Genomic DNA, 21,520 nt, shown 5'->3' on the forward strand with positions numbered 1-21,520 from the left:
GTTTGATTTGACATACTGTATGGATGTGCTTGGAGTGTGTGTTTGATTTGACATACTGTATGGATGTGCTTGGAGTGTGTGTTTGATTTGACATACTGTATGGATGTGCTTGGAGTGTGTGTTTGATTTGACATACTGTATGGATGTGCTTGGAGTGTGTGTTTGATTTGACATACTGTATGGATGTGGTTGGAGTGTGTGTTTGATTTGACATACTGTATGGATGTGCTTGGAGTGTGTGTTTGATTTGACATACTGTATGGATGTGCTTGGAGTGTGTGTTTGATTTGACATACTGTATGGATGTGGTTGGAGTGTGTGTTTGATTTGACATACTGTATGGATGTGCTTGGAGTGTGTGTTTGATTTGACATACTGTATGGATGTGCTTGGAGTGTGTGTTTGATTTGACATACTGTATGGATGTGGTTGGAGTGTGTGTTTGATTTGCATTTGATTTGTATATGGATACAATGCATTCAAAATCATAGAGGATAATCCCAAAAAGTTTTTTACTCTGCATTTGTGTGTTGGTGTGTCTAACTGTACCAATGGCCGTGTTGTTTGTTGTGTTGCTAACCCCAGGGCAGCGGGGCAGAGCAGAAAGCAGAGGACAAGGCAGGACAAGGTGTGGAGAGGAAGGGCTCCAGGGAGGACCACCACCATCACCACCACCACAGCCAGCATCAGAGCCAGGAGCAGCCAGACGGGGAGAGGGAGGAGGAGGAGGAGAGGCCCCTGAGGACAGAGTCTTCCAGGAGACCCCAGCACATCCACCACCGCTCCTCCTCCCAGCGGACTGAGCAGCACCACAACAACCACCACCACCATCATCATACTGGTGGCGGTGGTAGCCGGGGCAAGGGCCTCTCCCGGGGGGAGACACAGGACTCAGAGACCCCCGAGAGCCGGGAGAGCAGAGAAAGCAGAGACTCAGCCTACATAGAGCCCCGCACTCACCTCCTGCACCAGGAGGAAGAGGAAGAAGAGTTTGGAGAGGAGGAGTATGAGGAGGAGGGGCTGGGAGAGGAGGGGCACCCTCAGCAGGGGCGCTACGAGGCTCCGCCTCACCCCAGGGACCACAACCACCATCACCACCACCACCATCACCGTGGCGGCACTGGCGAGGAGGCGGACCACGGTACGACAGGACACCACCGCTCCAAGGAGCGCAACGAGCAGGACCACAACGAGCGCAACAAGCCGTGCGGTCACCAGCACCACCAACGACCGGCCCGCGACCACCACCAGTACTATGACCGGGACAGGGACAGGGACAGGGAAGGGGAGGTGGCCCCCAAAAAGAGGGGCGACACAGGGGACTGGGCCAGAGACCCCTATATTCACCAGTGACAGCCCAGCCCCTAGACCCTAGACCTAGACCCCCTCACACACTGAGACAGTGGTACTGTAGGACTCACCCCCCTCTTTCCCAAACCATTCTGTTGTCCCATCTTGCTGCTATACTCTTAAGCCCCTGCATCCCCCGTTTATGTACGCTTCCTTTGTAAAGCCTGCTGCATCCTTAGCAACGGCAGTATTTTGATCATATATAGATATAGATATATAAATGTGTGTATCAATACATAGACGTTGTCGTTTATGTGTGGATATGCATGGATCTTCTCAAATATGCATATTTTAAACCTGTGTTTGATAAAGCATGACACAACAGCAGAATTCTCTTCTGTACTGTGCTCTCTGTGATTAGCGTTTTTAAATTGTATTTCTATATTTTTTTCTTTTTTCTTACTGCCACTTGAATAATTTGTTAATTCAGACTACTGTTAGCAGTGACTGACTGAGAAGTGGGAAACCAGGTAAGGTTAAATGCTAAATATTTGCAATTGTTTTATTTTTGTTAAATTCAAATGTTCCTGTTTTCTTTCTTTTTCCCCCTTTTTCCCCTGCTAATTCTTGGTGTTTGGTCCACTGACATTGGTTCCTCTGGTGTCGATGCTGCCTCTCCATTGGGGCACACCTTAGTCTTGCCTTACAAGACAAAAGAATAGTGACATGACTTACTGTCTTACATTACAGTACTGTTGTTCTATTTATAAAGGGTTCAGAAACATTTTATAACATTGATACACACTCTGTTCAGCACTTTTAGCACAGCATACTGTAGACTGATTCACATTGTTGGTGTCAGGTGTACAACGATTTGATATTTTAGGGTACAGTTATCGGGTCAAACCAATCCACTCACACACTAGGGGACTTTTATCTATGATGATATGTCTTTTTAAGTTGGACCCTTTGCAGTTCCATGCACTTAGTACAGTCCAATTAGCTATGAATGTGCATTATGAGGTATTGTGAGAAATTTGCCAATTGTCCACTTTTTCTTTTGAAAATCAATCACAACCACTGAATGATATCAACTGGATGTTAAAGGTAAGCCTTTCTGCTAAGCTACGGTGCTCAAGAGAAGTCGTAAGCCCCAAGTTATAATCAGAGCCATATATTTAGAGACGTTTTCTCTCTAAAAATATTTATTTTTTAAATATATGGCTCTGGTTATAACCTAGCACAGTTGAGGTTAGGGCCAACTCCTAACTTAGTTCAGGCTGCCCTCTGTAAGGTAAGGGAGTTTAGGGTATGTGCCCCAAATTGCACCCTATTCCCTATATAGTGCACTACTTTTGACCAGGGTGCACTGTGTATGAAATGGCGTGCCATTTGGGATGCACCCCTAGGGTATTCTGTCCCTCTGTTTACATTACCACCAACCAACCAGTCCCCTAGAACAAGTCTTAGTTTATTAATTTTATTTTTGCCTCAAATATTATGATTATAATGTACAATCCATTTATATGCTACTGTAGTAACACTACACATTTTTAAGAGTGTACATTTGTATGTACATATGTATAAATACAAAAAATAAACTTGGCAACAAAGGATTTATGTAGAGGACAAGAAAATCAACTGGTCTTAGATTTATTTGAAATACGTTTCAGGAAATTGTTGTTTCTTACATACCTGTGGTGTCTGTCTGTACTTTGTGTGTCGGCAACTGTGTGTACGTGCGTGCATGTCTGTGTCTAAAAGTCATCGCTTCCTCTGAGAATGACATTCATAGCTTACGTTAGTACTCTGACCAGGAATGGCCCGCCAGGACATGGGAGAGATGAGAAGAGACAGAAGTGAAGAAGACGATTTGGTCTAAGCATAGAGTCCTCTGAAACCATCCTGAAACTCCCAGGTGGAACCAGCTGCCTCCGAGTCGCCATGACGCCATGAACGTCAACAGCAGAGAGAGAAGGAGAGAAAGAAGGGACTGAGAGCAAGAGAGTAGACAGGTTTAAATAAGGCAGAGAGCAGTGTATTACTTCCCACTGTCTCTCCAGAAATGGACTGGCCATAGGGCAGTTAGGGTGAACGCCAGATGAACTGGTCCATATTTAGCCCAGTGGGCTGGTCTAAATTGGGGGTTTTGCACAGAATTATCATTATTTGGCTAATAATGGGGTCCTTGAGGAAAAACATGGCCCATGTGTTAGAAATGCCCAGGCCGATTACTGGTCCCAGTCAGTCTCTGCAGAGAGCAGTGTATTACTTCCCAACATTTCTCTCCTCAGGTCCCCCAGAAAATACACCAACCCGAGTCACTCTTAAAGCTGCATCTCAATTTTAGTGAATGGACAGTCCCTTTATCTTGTTACACTGCAGAGTACCTATACAACAAAAATCAACCACTTATGCTGTTCCTGGGTCAGTGGGGTCTTAGTGGCCTGTCAGTGGAGCCATTTGAATCACTGTTCCAGGGCCATCTAAAACATAGCTGATGTGGCTGCTGGTGAATTCTGATGGTTTGGGGGGGGGGCTGCAGCATGCCGTGTAATTTCCCCCCACCGTTCTGTTGATGGATGCTATTCCTCCTCCCAGGAAGCCAGGGAAAGAGAGGTGAGCTGAGGTCATTGTGAAGGTCTGAGTTTTGACTCCAGCACGGGAAGTATGGGAGAGGGAGTGTGGCCTGTAAATCGAAGCCCATATAGGATATACAGTACCAGTCAAAAGTTTAGACACACCTACACATTCCAGGGTTTTTCTTTATTTTGCCTATTTTCTACATTGTAGGATAATAGTGAAGACATCAAAACTATGAAATAACACATATTGAATCATGTAGTAACCAAAAAAAGTGTTAAAGAAATTAAAATATTATTATTTTAGTTTCTTCAAAGTAACCACACTTTGCCTTGACGGCTTTGTACACTCTTGGCATTCTCTCAACAAGCTTCATGTTGAATGCTTTTCCAACAGTCTTGAAGGAGTTCCCACATATGCTGAGCATTTGTTGGCTGCTTTTCCTTCACTTTGCGGTCCAACTCATCCAAAACCATGTCAATTGGGTTGAAGTCAGGTGCTTGTGTTGGCCAGGTCATCTGATGCAGCACTCCATCACTCTCCTTCTTGGTCAAATAACTCTTACACAGCCTGGAGGTGTGTTTTGGGTCTGACCCAGAGCCCGTGCTGCTAGGTGACCTAAACTGGGACATGCTTAACACCCCGGCCATCCTACAATCTAAGCTTGATGCCCTCAATCTCTCACAAATGATCAATGAACCCACCAGGTACAACCCCAAATCCGTAAACACGGGCACCCTCATAGATATCATCCTAACCAACTTGCCCTCCAAATATTCCTCTGCTGTTTTCAACCAAGAGCTCAGCGATCACTGCCTCATTGCCTGCATCCGTAACAGGTCTGCGGTCAAACAACCACCCCTCATCACTGCCAAATGCTTCCTAAAACACTTCAGCGAGCAGGCCTTTCTAATCGACCTGGCCCAGGTATCCTGGAAGGATATTGACCTCATCTCGTCAGTAGAGGATGCCTGGTCATTCTTTAAAAGTGCCTTCCTCACCATCTTAAATAAGCATGCCCCTTTCAAAAAAAAAATTAACCAGGAACGGATATAGCCCTTGGTTCTCTCCAGACCTTACTGCCCTTGACCAGCACAAAAACATCCTGTGGCGTTCTGCATTAGCATCGAATAGCCCCCGTGATATGCAACATTTCTGGGAAGTTAGGAACCAATATACACAAGCAGTTAGGAAAGCTAAGGCTAGCTTTTTCAAGCAGAAATTTGCATCCTGTAGCACAAACTCAAAAAAGTTCTGGGACACTGTAAAGTCCATGGAGAATAAGAGCACCTCCCAGCTGCCCACTGCACTGAGGCTAGGAAACACTGTCACCACCGATAAATCCACTATAATTGAGAATAAGCATTTTTCTAAGGCTGGCCATGCTGTCCACCTGGCTACCCCTACCCCGGTCAACAGCACTGCACTCCCCACAGCAACTCGCCCAAGCCTCCCCCATTTCTCCTTCACCCAAATCCGGTCAGCTGATGTTCTTAAAGAGCTGCAAAATCTGGACCCCTACAAATCAGCCGGGCTAGACAATCTGGACCCTCTCTCCTATTACTAGCCTGTTCAACCTCTCTTTCTTATTGTCTGAGATTCCCAAAGATTGTAAAGCTGCCGCGGTCATCCCCCTCTTCAAAGGGGGAGACACCCTAGACCCAAACTGCTACAGACCTATATCTATCCTACCCTGCCTTTCTAAGGTCTTCGAAAGCCAAGTTAACAATCAGATTACTGACCATTTCGAATCCCACCGTACATTCTACGCTATGCAATCTGGTTTCAGAGCTGGTCATGGGTGAACCTCAGCCACGCTCATGGTCCTAAACGATATCATAACCACCATCGATAAGAGACATTACTGTGCAGCCGTATTCATCGACCTGGCCAAGGCTTTCGACTCTGTCAATCACCACATTCTTATTGGCAGACTCAACAGCCTTGGTTTCTCAAATGATTGCCTCGCCTGGTTCACCAACTACTTCCTTGATAGAGTTCAGTGTGTCAAATCGGAGGGCCTGTTGTCCGGACCTCTGGCAGTCTCTATGGGGGTGCCACAGGGTTCAATTCTCGGGCCTACTCTTTTCTCTGTATACATCAATGATGTCGCTCTTGCTGCTGGTGATTCTCTGATCCACCTCTTCGCAGACGACACCGTTCTGTATACTTCTGGCCCTTCTTTGGACACTGTGTTAACTAACCTCCAGACGAGCTTCAATGCCATACAACTCTCCTTCCGTGGCCTCCAACTGCTCTTAAATGCAAGTAAAACTAAATGCATGCTCTTCAACCGATCACTGCCCGCACCTACCCGCCCGTCCAGCATCACTACTCTGGACGGTTCTGACTTAGAATATGTGAACAACTACATACGTTCGTAAAACTGACCATCCTACCGATCCTCGACTTCGGCGATTGTCATTTATAAAATAGCCTCCAACACTCTACTCAACAAATTGAATGCAGTCTATCACAGTGCCATCCGTTTTGTCACCAAAGCCCCATATATTACCCACCACTGCGACCTGTACGCTCTCATTGGCTGGCCATCGCTTCATACTCGTCGCCAAACCCACTGGCTCCAGGTCATCTACAAGTCTCTGCTAGGTAAAGCCCCTGCTTATCTCAGCTCACTGGTCACCATAGCAGCACCCACCCGTAGCACGTGCTCCAGCAGGTATATCTCACTGGTCACCCCCAAAGCCAATTCCTCCTTTGGCCGCCTTTCCTTCCAGTTCTCTGCTACCAATGACTGGAACGAAATGCAAAAGTCACTGAAGCTGGAGACTCTTATCTCCCTCACTAGCTTTAAGCACCAGCTGTCAGAGCAGCTCACAGATCACTGCACCTGTACATAGCCCATCTATAAACAGCCCATCCAACTACCTCATCCCCATACTGTATTTATTTATTTATCTTGCTCCTTTGCACCCCAGTATCTCTACTTGCACATTGATCTTCTGCACATCTACCATTCCTGTGTTTAATTGCTATATTGTAATTACTTCACCACCATGGCCTATTTATTGCCGTACCTTACCTCATTTGCACTCAGTGTATATAGACTTTTCTTTTTTTCTACTGTATTATTGACTGTATGTTTGTTATTCCATGTGTAACTCTGTGTTGTTTTATGTGTCGAATTGCTGTGCTTTATCTTGGCCAGGTCAAAGTTGCAAATGAGAACTTGTTCTCTACTAGCCTACCTGGTTAAATAAAGGTGAAATAAAAAATAAAAAGTGTCCTGTTGAAAAACAAATTATAGTCCCACTAAACGCAAACCAGATGGGATGGTGTATTGCTGCAGAATGCTGCAGTAGCCATGCTAGTTAAGTGTGCCTTGAAGTCAAAATAAATCACTGAAAGTGCCACCAGCAAAGCAACCTCACACCATCACACCTCCTCCATGCTTCACGGTGGGAACCACACATGCAGAGATCAACCGTTCACCTACCCTCACAAAGACACGGCGGATAGAACCAAAAATCTCAAATTTGGACTCATCAGACCAAAGGACAGATTTCCACTGGTCTGATGTCCATTGCTCGTGTTTCTTGGTCCAAGCAAGTTTATTTTTCTTATTGGTATCCTTTAGTAGTGGTTTCTTTGCAGCAACTCAAACCATAAAGGCCTGATTCATACAATCTCCTCTGAACAGTTGATGTTGAGATGTGTCTGTTACTTGAACTCTGTGAAGTATTTATTTGGGCTGCAATCTGAGGTGCAGTTAACTCTAATGAACTTATTAGTTCAGCAGAGGTAACTCTGGGTCTTCCTTTCCTGTGGCGGTCCTCATGAGAGCCAGTTTTATCATAGCGCTTGATGGTTTTTGCGAATGCACTTGAAGAAACTTTCAAAGTTCTTGACATTTTCCGGATTGACTGACCTTCATGTCTTAAAGTAATGATGGACTGTCATTTCTCTTTTCTTATTTAAGGTGTTCTTGCCATAATATGGACTTGGTCTTTTACCAAATAGGGTTTCTTCTGTATACCTCCCCTATGTTGTCACAACACAACTGATTGGCTCAAATGCATTAAGAAGGAAAGAAATTCCAGAAATTAACTTTTAACAAAGCGCTCCTGTTAATTGAAATGCATTCCAGGTGACTACCTCATGATGCTGGTTTTGAGAGAATGCCAAGAGTGTGAAAAACTGTCATCAAGGCAAAGGGTGGCTACTTTGAATAATCTCAAATATAAAATATATTTTGATTTGTTTAACACTTTTTTGGTTACTACATGCCCATATGTGTTATTTCATAGTGTTGATGTCTTCACTATTATTCTACAATGTAGAAAATAGTAAAACAAAAATAAGGAAAAACCCTGGAATGAGTAGGTGTGTCTACACTTGTAGATTTATGACATTGACCTTCACCCGCATTGACCTTCATCCATTTGATCAAATCGACTATATAAATAAATGTTTTGATACTGCAAGCAATATGGTAATGTTTATGCACAAATATTTAATGAGAAAGTAGTAAAGAAGAATATGCAAATATACATATTTAGTTTATTTTCAATTTATTTGAGAGAAAAGGGGACAAGTAAAGTAACAAAATGTGTTGAATGTAGAGAGAGCATAAACTGAGGAATAGCTGTGTGATGCCATCTTGTTCCTGGGAAAATAACCATACCGGTTCCTTGTTTTTAAAACACCAACTAAAAGGCAGTAAATTGTTAATACCTCGTGACCTCTTTCAGCACGCTACTTCCTGATCTACGCTCCCAGAGCCAGCAAATCCGCTGTCACCAGGGCAGCTGTGTCGTCACTGTTGTCATGGCGACGAGGCGAACGGCAGCAGAACTGCATTTGCCGATACTCATCCACCCTACGCATTTTCTCCCTTACTCGCCCAGAAATGTTTTTCATCTTGCTCAATCCCTCCCCTCTCTGTTTATACAAGTCATCCCTATATGGGCCAGTGTTTTAGTAGGCAGCCAGGCAGGCACAGAGGTGGATGTTGTAAACCGCACAGGGAGTGTGTGTTCTAAATGCTCTCCTGCCCGAGTACAGTGAGAGGTGTAAACACCATCATTCCTCTCTGCAGGCCCTGTGTGAAGGCATGGAGAACAGCTCGGTTCTAACCAGTTGGGGAGGGTACTGCTAGTCTAGTCCTGTCAGCTCTTCAGGAACTTGGCAATGAAGAAGCCGATAGTGTCCTTGTTGGCTCGGTGTGCGAGGGGGGTTGGGGACTCTGGCTGTTCTGTGGGGCTGTCATCCTCTCCCCTGGCCTCGGCCGCGCTCCAGACCAACTCAGGACTGAACCTCTGGAGGAGACGCAGCTGCTCAAGTGACAGGCCAGCTCCCAGCATGCCCTCAGCTCCGATGTGGGGCTCCTGAGAGAGACAGATACATCAGTTAGTCTTTTTGTGTGTGCGCGTTTGTTACCTGAGGCTGTGTGTGTACATTTGTTACCTGGGGCTGTGTGTGTACACATTTGTTACCTGAGGCTGTGTGTGTACACATTTGTTACCTGAGGCTGTGTGTGTACACGTTTGTTACCTGAGGCTGTGTGTGTGCGTTTACAGGTTTGTTACCTGAGGCTGTGTGTGTGTTTACAGGTTTGTTACCGGAGGCTGTGTGTGTGTGTTTACAGGTTTGTTACCTGAGGCTGTGTGTACATGTGTGTGTGCGCTACCTGAGGCTGTAGTGTGAGGCAGGGGAAGGTGTTAAGGGCCCAGGCCACCTGCTCCTCGTTCTCTGCCAGAGTCACAGTGCAGGTGCTGTACACCAGGACCCCACCTCTCTTCAGGAGCCGTTCCGCCTGCCAATTATACACACACACACTAAGGTCACACTCACAGTAAGCACTCTTTAACATGCCCTCATCACTCAATAGATAGACACTGCATTGTCAAAACGCTGGTGCAGCTATGTACACATACACACATTTACCTTACTGCGGTCTCTCCAGAGCTTAGATATTAAATGGCCTTGAGGAAACTCCAGTGGACACTGATGGAGCGCTTTGTGCCGCTGGGATAAGTGATGCGCTCACTATTGGACCCTAATCTCCCCACAGTAATCCATCTGCCGGCTATACTTAAGCTTTTCATCAGAGTATATCGGAGCCCAGAGCTCTAGACCAATCAAGCTTGGCCACACTGTCCTCTACTGGTCAGCACTGGTCACGGACAGTGTTATGCGAGGTAAGTGTGCTCGAGCGGGCATGCATGCGTCTGTGTGTGTGTGTGTGTATGTGTGTGTGACGCACTGTGTGGAAGAGCTTGCGCTGTAGAGGCTGGTAGGAGCAGATCTCCTTCAGGTTCCAGGTACAGACCATGCTGGGTCTCTGGCCTAGACCGCTACACGGAGCATCCAGCAACACCCGGTCAAAACTCTGTGGAGGGAAGGGTGGACCTGAAAACAGGGTGACATGAAAGTATCCAGGTCTCTGAATTAGTAACCATGTTAGCCAACCAAGTAGAGAGGTGAGAATAACATTGAAATCGTCAGTGGTGTCCATGCCGGCGTTCTAAACGGCACCCGATTACCTATAGTGCACTACTTTTGACACGGCCCTGGTCAAAAGTAGTGCACTACGTAGGGAATTAGGGTGCCATTTGGGATGTGCATCCCATCAGTCACATTCCGTACCCTCAGTGTCCTGGGCCTGGTCAGTGCACACAGCCTTGATGCTATTGAAGCAGTGGGCTTTGATGCAGTCCAGATGCAGCGCTTTGGCGTTCTGACGGATGCGCTCCACCTTGCCTCTGATCTTATCCAGGGCCACTACCTCTCCCTGCAAGGGACAAACCAAGTGAGCAGCAAAGGCAAAAACAACATTCCAGGTAGCAGTGGGGAAAAGAGCCCAACCTTGCACAACAGCTCCACCTTGTGGAGAAGTAGATGTAATGTGCAAATGGAAACTTAGAGACATTTTACTCATAAATTAAAGTTTTGTTTTTCAATTATTTGGGTTGGAGCAATATAGCTGGATCTATACAACTGGCGTAATGGGACGTGACTTCATCTTGACATTAGACCACTTTGTGGTCTCACAAACTTTGACCTGAAAGTGTAATGTCCCTTTAAAGCTGCAATATGTAACTTTTTGGGTGACCCAACCGAATCCACATAGAAATGTGAGTTCTAGATCTGTCATTACCATTGAAAGAAAGTCTAAGAAGCGGTAGATCTGTTCTACGTGCGCTATTTCTATGCATCCCGTTCTTAAGTTTAGTTTTTGTGTCTTTTACTTTCGGTTTTGTACACCAGCCTCAAACAGCTGAAAATACAATAGTTTTGGTTATGGAAAATATATTTCACAGTGGTTTAGATGGTACAATGATTCTCTACACTATACTCGCTTGTTTTATCACATAATCTGAAATTAGGCGAACTATAAGAATTTTAGCAACTAGGAAATTGTGGAGCGATTTCTGCGTATTGCACCTTTAACTTCAAGGTCTGCAAAGCCCATCAGAGCCCCCCCCTCCCCTACACTCTCTCACCTGTCCCCCCATCAGGGCAGCGATATGGCAGGTCTTCCCCCCGGGAGCGGCACACATATCCAGGATGCGCTCTCCAGGACGGGGCCCCAGCACGTGACCCACCACCACCGATGGGAGGTTCTAGAGTCATAGAAAGAGATGGGGAAAACAGAGCTCAGAGTATGAGTGCTAATCTAGGATAAATGTTGCTGCTCAGATCATAATGAATAAGATTTTACAGAGAGGTGGGGACCTAGCACTCTACTCTGAAATGCTTTGTGGATACAGGCCCAGGTCCCCGATGTCCATGTGATCTTATTTGTTGTGATCAAAACGGATTCTAAATCAGCCCTCCTCCTCTGAGATTCTTGATACACGAGATGCCCCTGATTACGACCGTTGATCCAGAGAATCTACTGCCGTCTCAAAAAAAAACTGCTGTTCAAGAGGTACCTGTAGGAATGCCAGGCTGGGCAGTACCCCATCGAAGGAGGGGCTCTGGTACAGGGGCTCTACCATCCGAACACCAACACCCCTATACGGGAAGAGAACAGTGACATTACTGCAAAATATATTAAATCCTGAGCATGTCTTACAGCTTAGCGTATGCTTTTCACTAGGACTAAATCTTTCTGAGCATTGATACTGAGTATCTGCGCATGCTTCATTCAATGAGGCTTGATCTGTATTAAAACTTTACTCCAATAGCAGCCATACCATTACCATGTTATTCCCACTTTATGATGCGCTATAAAGTGCTAGCCAAATAGCAGCCTCATAACAGACTAGCGTAACGCTGCTCGGAGAGAATTTTGTGATAGAGATTCGAGACCTAAGCGTCTCTACCTACTTGACTGGTTCGTCTGAGCAGAAGATGTCGGCGCGGTCCATTTCAGCAACTCCGTTTCCCACAAACACTCTCTTTCCCTTAAAGTCCTTGTTCCCCCGTGTGCACTTCCCCTCCAGGTCCGAGAACACAGACACCGCATCTCCTGTCTTCATGACTGAAACAGACAGAAAATGATCCGGCAACAGGTTTCCGAATCGATACTCTTACTAGTATCACAACATTGATATGTACACCACGTCCCCCGTCTTCATGACTGAGACCAAACACGCCGCTATTATTGTACCTCCAGTCCAGGCTATAATGTTCATTCCCAAAACTATTGTTACACTAGACTTCTAACGCTATCATCTGTTGTGAACGCAACTAGTATCCCTTCAAATTAATGGAAGAAGAACTCAAGGGTCTACCAAATCGTTACGGTCAAAGGTTCCAATGGCATCTAAGGAAGTGAAGAAAAAGGGTGCCTTTTGGCTTGGCTTGTAGTTGGAGTGCACGGAGTTCTCTTACACTTGGGTGTGGCGAGGATCCCTGGGGCGAAGACGTGCGCTCCCCTCAGAACAGCACTGCCACACTGAGCGCCTACTATGACCTCAGAGCTGAGCTGGACCACAGGCCTGAGCGCAAAGTAAAAGGGTGGTAAAACACATTCACATGCCGCTTATTTGCTGTGGTCACGTCCTAAATGGCACCCTATTCCCTATGTGGTGCGCTATTTTTGACCAGAGTCCATAGGGAAAAGGGTGCAATTTGGGATTCAGAATAACTCTTTCTCTGTCACACACACGAGCAGTGAGGTGATGAACAGTGCTAATGATCAGAGGTACCACTTATATGCTATCATCACACACATACATATCAATAGTAGCAAAGGACAAATTCTTGGAAAGATTAAGAGCAGAAGAGAATGTTGCCTTATGTCATTGCTAGCAATTGTTGGTTTATGCGGGGCTTTCTTTGCGTCTTTAAGTTCTGTTGTTGATTTGGTTCCATAGTAGAGTGTCAAACCCAATGTGCATTAGTGTTTTTGCATAGCGAGTTAAGTTAAGAAACCTGTTATTTCTACTGTAATTTCATGAAATCATGTGTAGTTGTGGCCGTGGTGGGAATGATTTTGGAGAGGGTTCGGGATTTTTCTAAGCTCTGGTCCAGGAAGGCTCAGAGTCAGAAAGCTGCATGCAAAAGTCCTGGACAAGAGCTACGATTTTTACATCGATAAAGAGTGTTTCTCCCTCTTACCTTTGTGGAGTGGACTCTTACACTACATGTTCTTGTCGAACATCTCATTCCAAAATCATGGGAATTAATACAGAGTTGGTCCCCCCTTTGCTGCTATAACAGCCTCCACTCTTCTGGGAAGGCTTTCCACTAGATGTTGGAACATTGCTCCAGGGACTTTATTTCATTCAGCCACAAGAGCATTAGTGAGGTCAGACACTGATGTTGGGCGATTATGCCTGGCTCGCAGTCAGCGTTCTAATTCACCCCAAAGGTGTTCGATGGGGTTGAGGTCTTGGCTCTGTGTAGGCCAGTCAAGTTCTTCCACACCGATCCTGACAAAGCATTTCTGTATGAACCTCGCTTTGTGCACGGGGGCATTGTCATGCTGAAACAGGAAAGGGCCTTCCCCAAACTGTTGCCACAAAGTTGGAAGCACAGAATCATCTAGAATGTCATTGTATGCTGTAGCGTTAAGATTACCCTTCACTGGAAATAAGGGCCTAGCCCGAACCATGAAAAACAGCCCCAGACCATTATTCCTCCTCCACCAAACTTTACAGTTGGCACTATGCATTGGGGCAGGTAGCATTCTCCTGGCATCCGCCAAAACCAGATTTGTCTGTCGGACTGCCAGATGGTGAAGCGTGATTCATCATTCCAGAGAACACGTTCCACTGCTCCAGAGTCCAATGGCGGTGAGCATTACACCACTCCAGCCGATGCTTGGCATTGCGCACAGTGATCTCAGGCTTGTGTGTGGCAGCTCGGCCAAGGAAACCCATTTCATGAAGCTCCCGACGAACAGTTCTGGTGCTGACGTTGCTTCCAGAGGCAGTTTGGAACTCGGTGAGTCTTGCAACTGAGGACAGACGATTTTTATGTGCTACACGCTTCAGCACACGGCGGTTCCGTTCTGTGAGCTTGTGTGGCCTACAACTTCGTGGCTGAGCCGTTGTTGCTCCTAGACATTTTCACTTGACAATAACAGCACTTACAGTTGACCGGGGCAACTCTAGCATGGCAGAAATTTGACGAACTGACTTGTTGGAAAGGTAGTATCCTACGACAGTGCCACTTTGAAAGTCACTGAGCTCTTCAGTAAGACCATTCTACTGCCAATATTTGTCTATGGAGATTGCATGGCTCTGTGCTCAATTTTATACACCTGTCAGCAACGGACGTGGCTGAAATAGCGAAATCCACTAATTCAAAGTGGTGTCCACATACATTTGTATATAAAACTGTCATCAAGGCAAAGGGTGGCTACTTTGAAGAATCTCAAATATAAAATATATTTTGATTTGTTGAACAGTTAATACATGATTCCATATGTGTTATATGTGTTATTTCATAGTTTTGATGTCTTCACTATTATTCAAAAACGTAGAAAATAGTCAAAATAAAGAAAAAACCTGGAATGAGTAGGTGTATCCAAACTTTTGACTGGTACTGTATATAGTGTATTTGGCAGACATTTTGCAGACATTCCTGACATACCTAGGCCCGATGACAGGAAGAAGCAGCACATCTGGAATGTGTGGGTGGGGGAGAATGGTAACGGCAATGTCTTCAGACTGAGAGTCACACTTCTGCTGCTGCAAGAACAGAGGTAGCAGGGTTAGAAGAGCTCGCACTGAGGCGTCAACACACAGAAAACAGTGTTGAAAATCATAAATGTATACACACACACAGTCAGACATAAACGCTCTTACACAGCATACCCACCGGGACAAAAAATACCTTTAGCAATAAAAAGAAAAAAGACAATTTAAGTAGTTAAGTTTTCGGGCAACACTGCTCCATAGACATGTCCACTATGGCTGTGTCCTGATTCTCCACCCTTTTCCTAAAGTGTGCATTTGCACCCTGTCATGTATTTAAAAGCATTGGATTGGTGTAAGCATTGGCTGGAGGGAGTTTCCTCATTGTTAAATCCATGACTGCTGATGTAAAAAGGGGTTTATAAATATATTTGATTTATTGATTGATTGATTGATGACGGAGAGTGAGCAACTGTGCAAGTGCACACTTCGGTAGAAGGGAATAAACTGAGGCCAATCTGTCTCTCACACTATTGCCTAGAAGGAGCCTTGATCTTAAGCACATTTCAGTTAACGTACTACAGTGAATCAATCCCACCCCCACAAGCCAGCAACACAGGAAGCAGACTGCCCCCCACCTGTTTGAGTTCCTCCCCAAGCCTGTGTTGGATCTCCTCCAGGGAAGCCAGGTGAGTGCTGGCTCGCACACAGGTCAAGGCAGGCGGGTGGGACAGGCAGGACAGCAGCCTCTGGAACCTCTGCTCCGCCTCTCCTTGACTCACTGCAGCCAGCACCTGCACCCAAACATAGGACAGGGGGTGTCAGGTTCGAGTAGCTGAACATTACTTCTCTATTTCAACAGATCATTTTTGGGTGACACTTGAACTTCAGGGCCCATATTCATGAAGCATGTCAGAGTAGAACTAGGATCAGGGCCTCCCTTTCCATAACATTTGGATTCATTATTATCTAAAAGGCCAAACTGATCCTAGATCAGCAATGCTACTCTGAGAAGCTGGAGAAATACATTCCCAGATACTGTACATAACTAGATTAGATCTGATAATGTGCGAGAAAAAGCTTAGGTGTCATTTAGGAACAATAAAGTTGCATCTAGTAGAAGTCAACCAACGTCTTGTTCGAACAAGAACATAAATGTAGTCACTGTCAAAACAATGAACACAAACACATTAATTAGTGTGTGTGTGCTAGGTGCTTTTAGCAACGTGGGTGTATTTACATACTAAAAAAAAAATATTTAACTAGGCAAATCAGTTAAGAACAAATTCTTATTTACAATGATTGCCTACCCCCCGAAAACAGTCCGTGGGAAGCCAGAAATTAAATACAATTCCATTTCAACTTTCCTGCTGATGGGCAGGACAGTTGATCATTATGAGAGAAAATATCTAAAGGATCATATTATTAAACAGACTTTCCAAACTTAGGTCTGTTATATACCCCACTTCATCTCTGCTTAATTCATGTCAAAATAAACATCCCCCACAAATTATTCCTTTTTTGTCCACATATGGCGCATGTGCAGGACTTTTATTTTGACATGAGGTAAGCAGACAGGAAGTGGGTCTACAACAGACCCTGGCTTGGAAACTCTTTAATAACACAATTCTTTAGATATCCCTATGTGTGTGTGTAGCAGGTAAGGGGACCCCACCTCCTTGTTTATGAAGACATTCCTCAAGTAATCATGAACTTCTGGCTTCAAAGCAATTCTTGGGAAAATTGACATTTCTTCTGGCATTGGTTATGGCAATTTGAAGATGGAAAAAAATACACCTATTTCGACCTGAGATGTAACCTAGGTTATTACATAAAGAGAAATTCAAGTTATTGTTAATTACTGCATCCATTCCCTTGGAATTGTCAGTATCTGACCATTTTAACGGAAGAACTGGGAGCGAAGAGGCTAGTAGTAGTATTGTAGGTGATATGAAGACATCAAACGCATAAGCTTCTTTGCGATTCCATTATCTAGCATGTTGCTTGCATGAAGTATTGATTCAAAGTACGTTTGTGTGCAAATTCTAAGCGATAAGCATTTTACAAGTCTTTTTGAATCAGTTTCCATGCTACTCACATTACATTTTTGGGTGAAGGATCTTCGTATGGCATTTCCTCATACGTCATTAACATGTCTGTATCGTAATGTTGGGAGTTGTAGTTATTTTGTGGAAATCTAATTGGAGTCGTTTTCTCGTTCTTTAGATACTGTACTGCATGTTGTTCTATATCCATGTTGCTATTGACACACACATTTCAGTTCAATGAACATTCTGAGATTTTGTAAATATGTTTTGAGTTTATGTACATTAATCAAACATTAATCAACTCACATGTGATAGTCACTTACAGATTATTATTACTTACTCAATAATAGTATCTATAAAATATGACATCTAAAACTACACCAGACAACAGATTTGGGATGCCTCATTGTTTTTTAATTTTTTTTTGAGGACACCATTTTTCAGCTCTAATTTACTTCACTTAAACTAAGATTAATACTAAGATTACAATCCTAACTACATCCAGGACACTGATGTGAAATGTGTTTTCAATCGTATTACATTTTAAGGGGGGGGGCAAAACTGTTGTTTCTGCTCAGAACTGTCATTGGCATTCCTGTGTCAGCTGATTTAAATAAATACAATTATTTAACCTTTATTTAACTAGGCAAGTCAGTTAAGAACAAATTCTTATTTACAATGACGGCCTACGCCAGCCAAACCCGGACGACACTGGGCCAATTGTCCGCCACCCTATGGGACTCCCAATCATGGCCAGATGTGATACAGCCTGGAATCTAACCAGGGACTGTAGTGACGCCTCTTACACTGAGATGCAGTGCCTTCGACCGCTGCGCCACTCGGGAGACACTGAAAGGCGAAAGTAATATGCTGTAAAGGGGTCGATTGGAATTCACTCCCCTCGAGTACTATCTCTCTTCAAGCCCTTGCAGCAGAGGTCAGACCTGGTCTCAGCGGTGTCTTTCTGAAGGTCTCTTCCTGTTGGAGTTCCCTTCCAGTTCGGCTGTTGTTCTCTTCAAGCTCAGTACTAGAACAGTGGTAGCTGGCTCAGTGCAGTCTAGGGGAACATAAAGTTGTTATTCTATGGAGAGTTTCTGTATCCTCCCTTTGTCAACATCAGCTCAAAGGCGAAGGTAGGATGTTGTACAGGGGTTGAATAAAAACCATATTTTCTCTCATCAGAGTAGCAAAATCTCCAAGCATTATCCCTGTTACAATCTCTCTTCAAGCCCTTGCAGCACAAAAGGAGGGTCAGAACTCAGCGGTGTTTTGAAAGTCCTATCTAGAATTGGAGTGTCCCTTCATGTTCTGCAAAATTGTTCCCTGGAGAGCTGCTTTGAATTTCAGTCCTCATTCCCAGTTGGTTGCACAGATCAAATGTGATATCAGGTGATTTTTGGTGTCCTCTTCTTCCTTCTCCTTTTTTTCCTGCTTTTTCGATGCTGTCCTTGGCTAATCTCATTGGAGGAGGGTTTGGTTTTGAACAGTAAAGATTTTTAAGAACTAATTGTCCAGTTAAGTACCATAAAAGGGGATGTTGTTTTGGTACCAACAGCTACTAATTCCAAATTACCAAAATCTCTCCCCACTCCAATCAAGTTCCCACCCCTACCCTCCTCAATTTGCTTACATTGCTATAGAACCTGCAAAAAAAACGAGAGTAACAAACAACAGCTGTCAGTTAGAGAATGGACAAGATTTTGTAAAAGATCTGATGGGTATGACAAAGTATGCGATATGACATTGCTTGATGACACAGTAATAAATGTATTTCATATCAGTATTTCTTATGGCGTTCGCAACGGACACGGACTTAGGGGCGAGCCCGGTCCGACAGCCAGTCGTGCAGGAGGATCTGCTCCAGAACGGGCCTCTTCAAAGGGTCTTGCTTGAGGCACCAGCGGACCAGGTCTCTGCATTCTATGGAACAATAGGGTTAGACAGAGTCACAAATGTTATCTTGTTACAGTAGAAAAAAGTATACAGAGAGAACACACTTGTTACAAACTTCAGTTTAAACTCTATTAATCAAGTATCCTACCCTAAACCATTTTTTTAATGCAAAATAGTTCAGTTCAATTCTGTGTTTCTACTGTGTCGCCATTGCTTTGGATAGTGTGTAGATAAAGCACTGGTAATTGGACCCATACCAAATGGCACCCTACTCCCTAAACACGCCTACTCTCTTCCCAGCTGCAACTATATACCTTTGGTGATCCCTCTTTTGAAGCGCAGGCGTCCTCGGATGATTTCGGCCTCCTTCCTGAAGGGCAGGTCACCGTTGACCAGGCCAAACAGAAGCACACCCAGGGACCAGATGGTGGCTTTGCGCCCCTGGTACTTGCCATCCAGAACCCACTCAGGGGGGGAGAACTCTGTAGTGCCTGAGAGAGATGGGGGGATGTTACATTCGTTTGCCGAAACTCACAACACCAATGCTATTCAGTCTTCGTCTCTTCTCACCAGCAAAGTCCCTGAAGAGTTTCTCCCTCAGCAGATCCCCGCAGCCGAAGTCGATGAGCTTGACGTTCAGAGTGTCCGTCTGCACCAACAGGTTCTCCACTTTTATGTCGCGGTGGATGACGCCGCGGTCGCGGCAGTGCCGTACCGCCAGAACCACCTGGAGCATGATGACCCTCGCCATGGCCTCGTTGAGCTTCCCACCCATCATCTCACAGTAGTCGTACAGGTCCATGCAGGAGGTGGGACGCTCCAGGACCAGGATGAACTTCTTGGGCTGTTCGAACCAATCCACCAGCTCCAGCACGTGTTCACAGACAGGGGGCCGCGACACGATCTGCATCAGGGCTACCTCCAGGGGCAGCCTGTACGTTGTTCCAGGCTAAAGGGGGAAGGTTGATTAACAACAGTTTCATGCATTGGCAGCTCACAGTGGGCTGTTATATTGGTCTGACTGTACATACAATTATTAGGTAGGCTAGCACTCCGATGTATATCCATCTGACTGTTTTTATGATTGTTGGGTAGACTAGTACACATTTATCAGACTGTACTTACGATTGTGAGGTAGTACTCCGATACACCCTTAGGGATGTACTTAATGGCGACCTGAGTGATGGAGAAGGGAGAAGCACATTGTGAATAATCAACATAATTGTGGTAATGTCTTATGCTGTGGATGGACAGATCTAAAGAGGGAGGAAAGAGAGGGAGGGATGATTACTTCTCTCCCATCTTCCTTTCGCGTTCCCTCATAGACGGACCCACAGCCTCCTTGTCCGAGCAACTTGCCCACGTTATAGAGCGAGGTGAAACTGGCTGCAACACAAATGTCACAGTTAAGGACACGGCCCAGTCCCTCCCCTAACCGCACACTGTTTATCAGGCTATTCAATGTCTAAGAGGCTTCATTGAGGACAATAACCAGATCTAGAAGAGCACAAACAGAGCCATTATCAATAAAACTAATCAGACAGGGGGCTTTATAGTACACTTAACTTACTGTCAGCCCTGTAGGCCTTTAGGTATTTGCATTTTATAACAATTGGCCACAGTTTGTAATTATCTCATTGAAACACTCTGTGGTGTCTGGTCACTCAAAGCTAAGGCAGATTATGACCAATGTGTCTGACCTCTGCGTGGTGGGTTGCGCCGGACTTTGGTCTTGCATTTATCGCAGACTTCTGAACATTTGGAGTCGGTTCTCTCGCTGCTGGTGGATGTGTCTGTTGATGTGGAGGATCCAAGGGAGCTGTATGACCCGGATGCCACGGTGACCTTGATCTTCTTAGCAGTCCTAAGGTCGTCTGAATCTAAATCTTGGAAACTAGTCATCCTTTTCCTCTTTGATCCCATGTTGCATTGGGCTCCCTTGTCCTCCATCTTGGCGGTTGGTAGGCCCTTTCTCCTTGGCATCTTTGAAATTGCCCTGGTCTCCATAGGAGTGGGCCAGTCAGGGTCAGCCTCACTCTCAATCTGCAGTTTCTGGAGAGTGCTCTGTGTCAATTGAGTACAAGGGAGCACCAATGAAAGCCTTTTGGTTATGGCCTGCTGGCTGGACCGTTTTTTGGTTGGGCGTTCGCCCCCGTCCACATTGAACCTGCACTTCCTCTTCATTCTCAGCCCCTTGTTCTGAAACAGTCAGACGGTCCTAACATTTTATTTTGGGATGTTTGTGATAACCTTTATGAGAAAATAGTGTGATTTGCAAGTGCACCAATTAGCCACCTTGCCATTGTAATAGATATATATAAGCTCTGTCCAGAACAGAAAGAAACCCAGAGCCACTAGCCCCCATAACATTGTGTAGGTCTGAAATGATTTGATTGCCTAAGCAATATGGTGAAAATAATTATATCTAGCCTATTCTAGGGCAAAGGTAATACAAACCAATTGAAAGAAAGCTTTGATGATATTTTTCAAATTTTGCAGTCGTTTTTGGGATATGCTGTTGACATCTAAGACACCATTTACACACTTTGTTCACACCATAACCTATTCCGTTGAATTCAGTCCTGGGTTCAAATACTATTTGAAATCTTTCAAATACTTTGCAAAGTAACACTCAGCACCACTCTCTGAGCC

The 21,520-nt window shown here is 44.9% G+C and overlaps 3 protein-coding genes across 17 annotated transcripts in view; 1 reads left to right on the forward strand and 2 right to left on the reverse strand.

The window, feature by feature from the left end:
- LOC139531972 (voltage-dependent L-type calcium channel subunit beta-2-like) overlaps positions 1 to 2,927 on the forward strand; it is a 101,856-nt gene extending 98,929 nt beyond the window's left edge. For all 10 annotated transcript variants that reach the window (XM_071329023.1, XM_071329025.1, XM_071329028.1 and 7 more), the window contains one exon: positions 586 to 2,927. In XM_071329023.1, coding sequence (XP_071185124.1) covers positions 586 to 1,353 — 768 coding nt within the window. In that variant the 3' untranslated portion in view covers positions 1,354 to 2,927. The remainder of the gene's footprint in view (positions 1 to 585) is intronic.
- A 5,461-nt stretch (positions 2,928 to 8,388) lies between these two features.
- Positions 8,389 to 17,117, reverse strand: nsun6 (NOP2/Sun RNA methyltransferase 6). 6 transcript variants are annotated; one of them, XM_071329037.1, is made up of 12 exons: positions 17,026 to 17,117; positions 16,603 to 16,746; positions 15,566 to 15,721; positions 14,884 to 14,978; positions 12,676 to 12,782; positions 12,169 to 12,322; positions 11,772 to 11,853; positions 11,340 to 11,459; positions 10,483 to 10,627; positions 10,100 to 10,245; positions 9,524 to 9,649; positions 8,389 to 9,221 (listed from the first exon to the last, which is right to left on the reverse strand). In XM_071329037.1, exons 2-12 carry the CDS (start codon positions 16,687 to 16,689, stop codon positions 9,003 to 9,005), a joined length of 1,437 nt encoding a protein of 478 aa, XP_071185138.1. In that variant the 5' UTR covers positions 16,690 to 16,746; positions 17,026 to 17,117; the 3' UTR covers positions 8,389 to 9,002. The 6 variants fall into 6 exon arrangements, with proteins under 6 accessions (XP_071185138.1, XP_071185136.1, XP_071185137.1 ...); XM_071329035.1 differs by having other exon boundaries at positions 14,884 to 14,981; XM_071329036.1 differs by having other exon boundaries at positions 14,884 to 14,981; positions 17,031 to 17,099.
- A 1,605-nt stretch (positions 17,118 to 18,722) lies between these two features.
- LOC139531974 (serine/threonine-protein kinase pim-3-like) lies at positions 18,723 to 21,061 on the reverse strand. Its single transcript, XM_071329041.1, has 6 exons — positions 20,569 to 21,061; positions 20,160 to 20,254; positions 19,994 to 20,044; positions 19,439 to 19,817; positions 19,183 to 19,359; positions 18,723 to 18,895 (listed from the first exon to the last, which is right to left on the reverse strand). The coding sequence occupies exons 1-6, from the start codon at positions 21,050 to 21,052 to the stop codon at positions 18,789 to 18,791; spliced, it is 1,293 nt and encodes a 430-aa protein (XP_071185142.1). The 5' UTR covers positions 21,053 to 21,061; the 3' UTR covers positions 18,723 to 18,788.
- Positions 21,062 to 21,520: the final 459 nt, after the last annotated feature.

The sequence above is a fragment of the Salvelinus alpinus genome, chromosome 10 (assembly GCF_045679555.1).
Source record: "Salvelinus alpinus chromosome 10, SLU_Salpinus.1, whole genome shotgun sequence".
In the NCBI taxonomy this organism is placed as follows: Eukaryota; Metazoa; Chordata; class Actinopteri; order Salmoniformes; family Salmonidae; genus Salvelinus; species Salvelinus alpinus.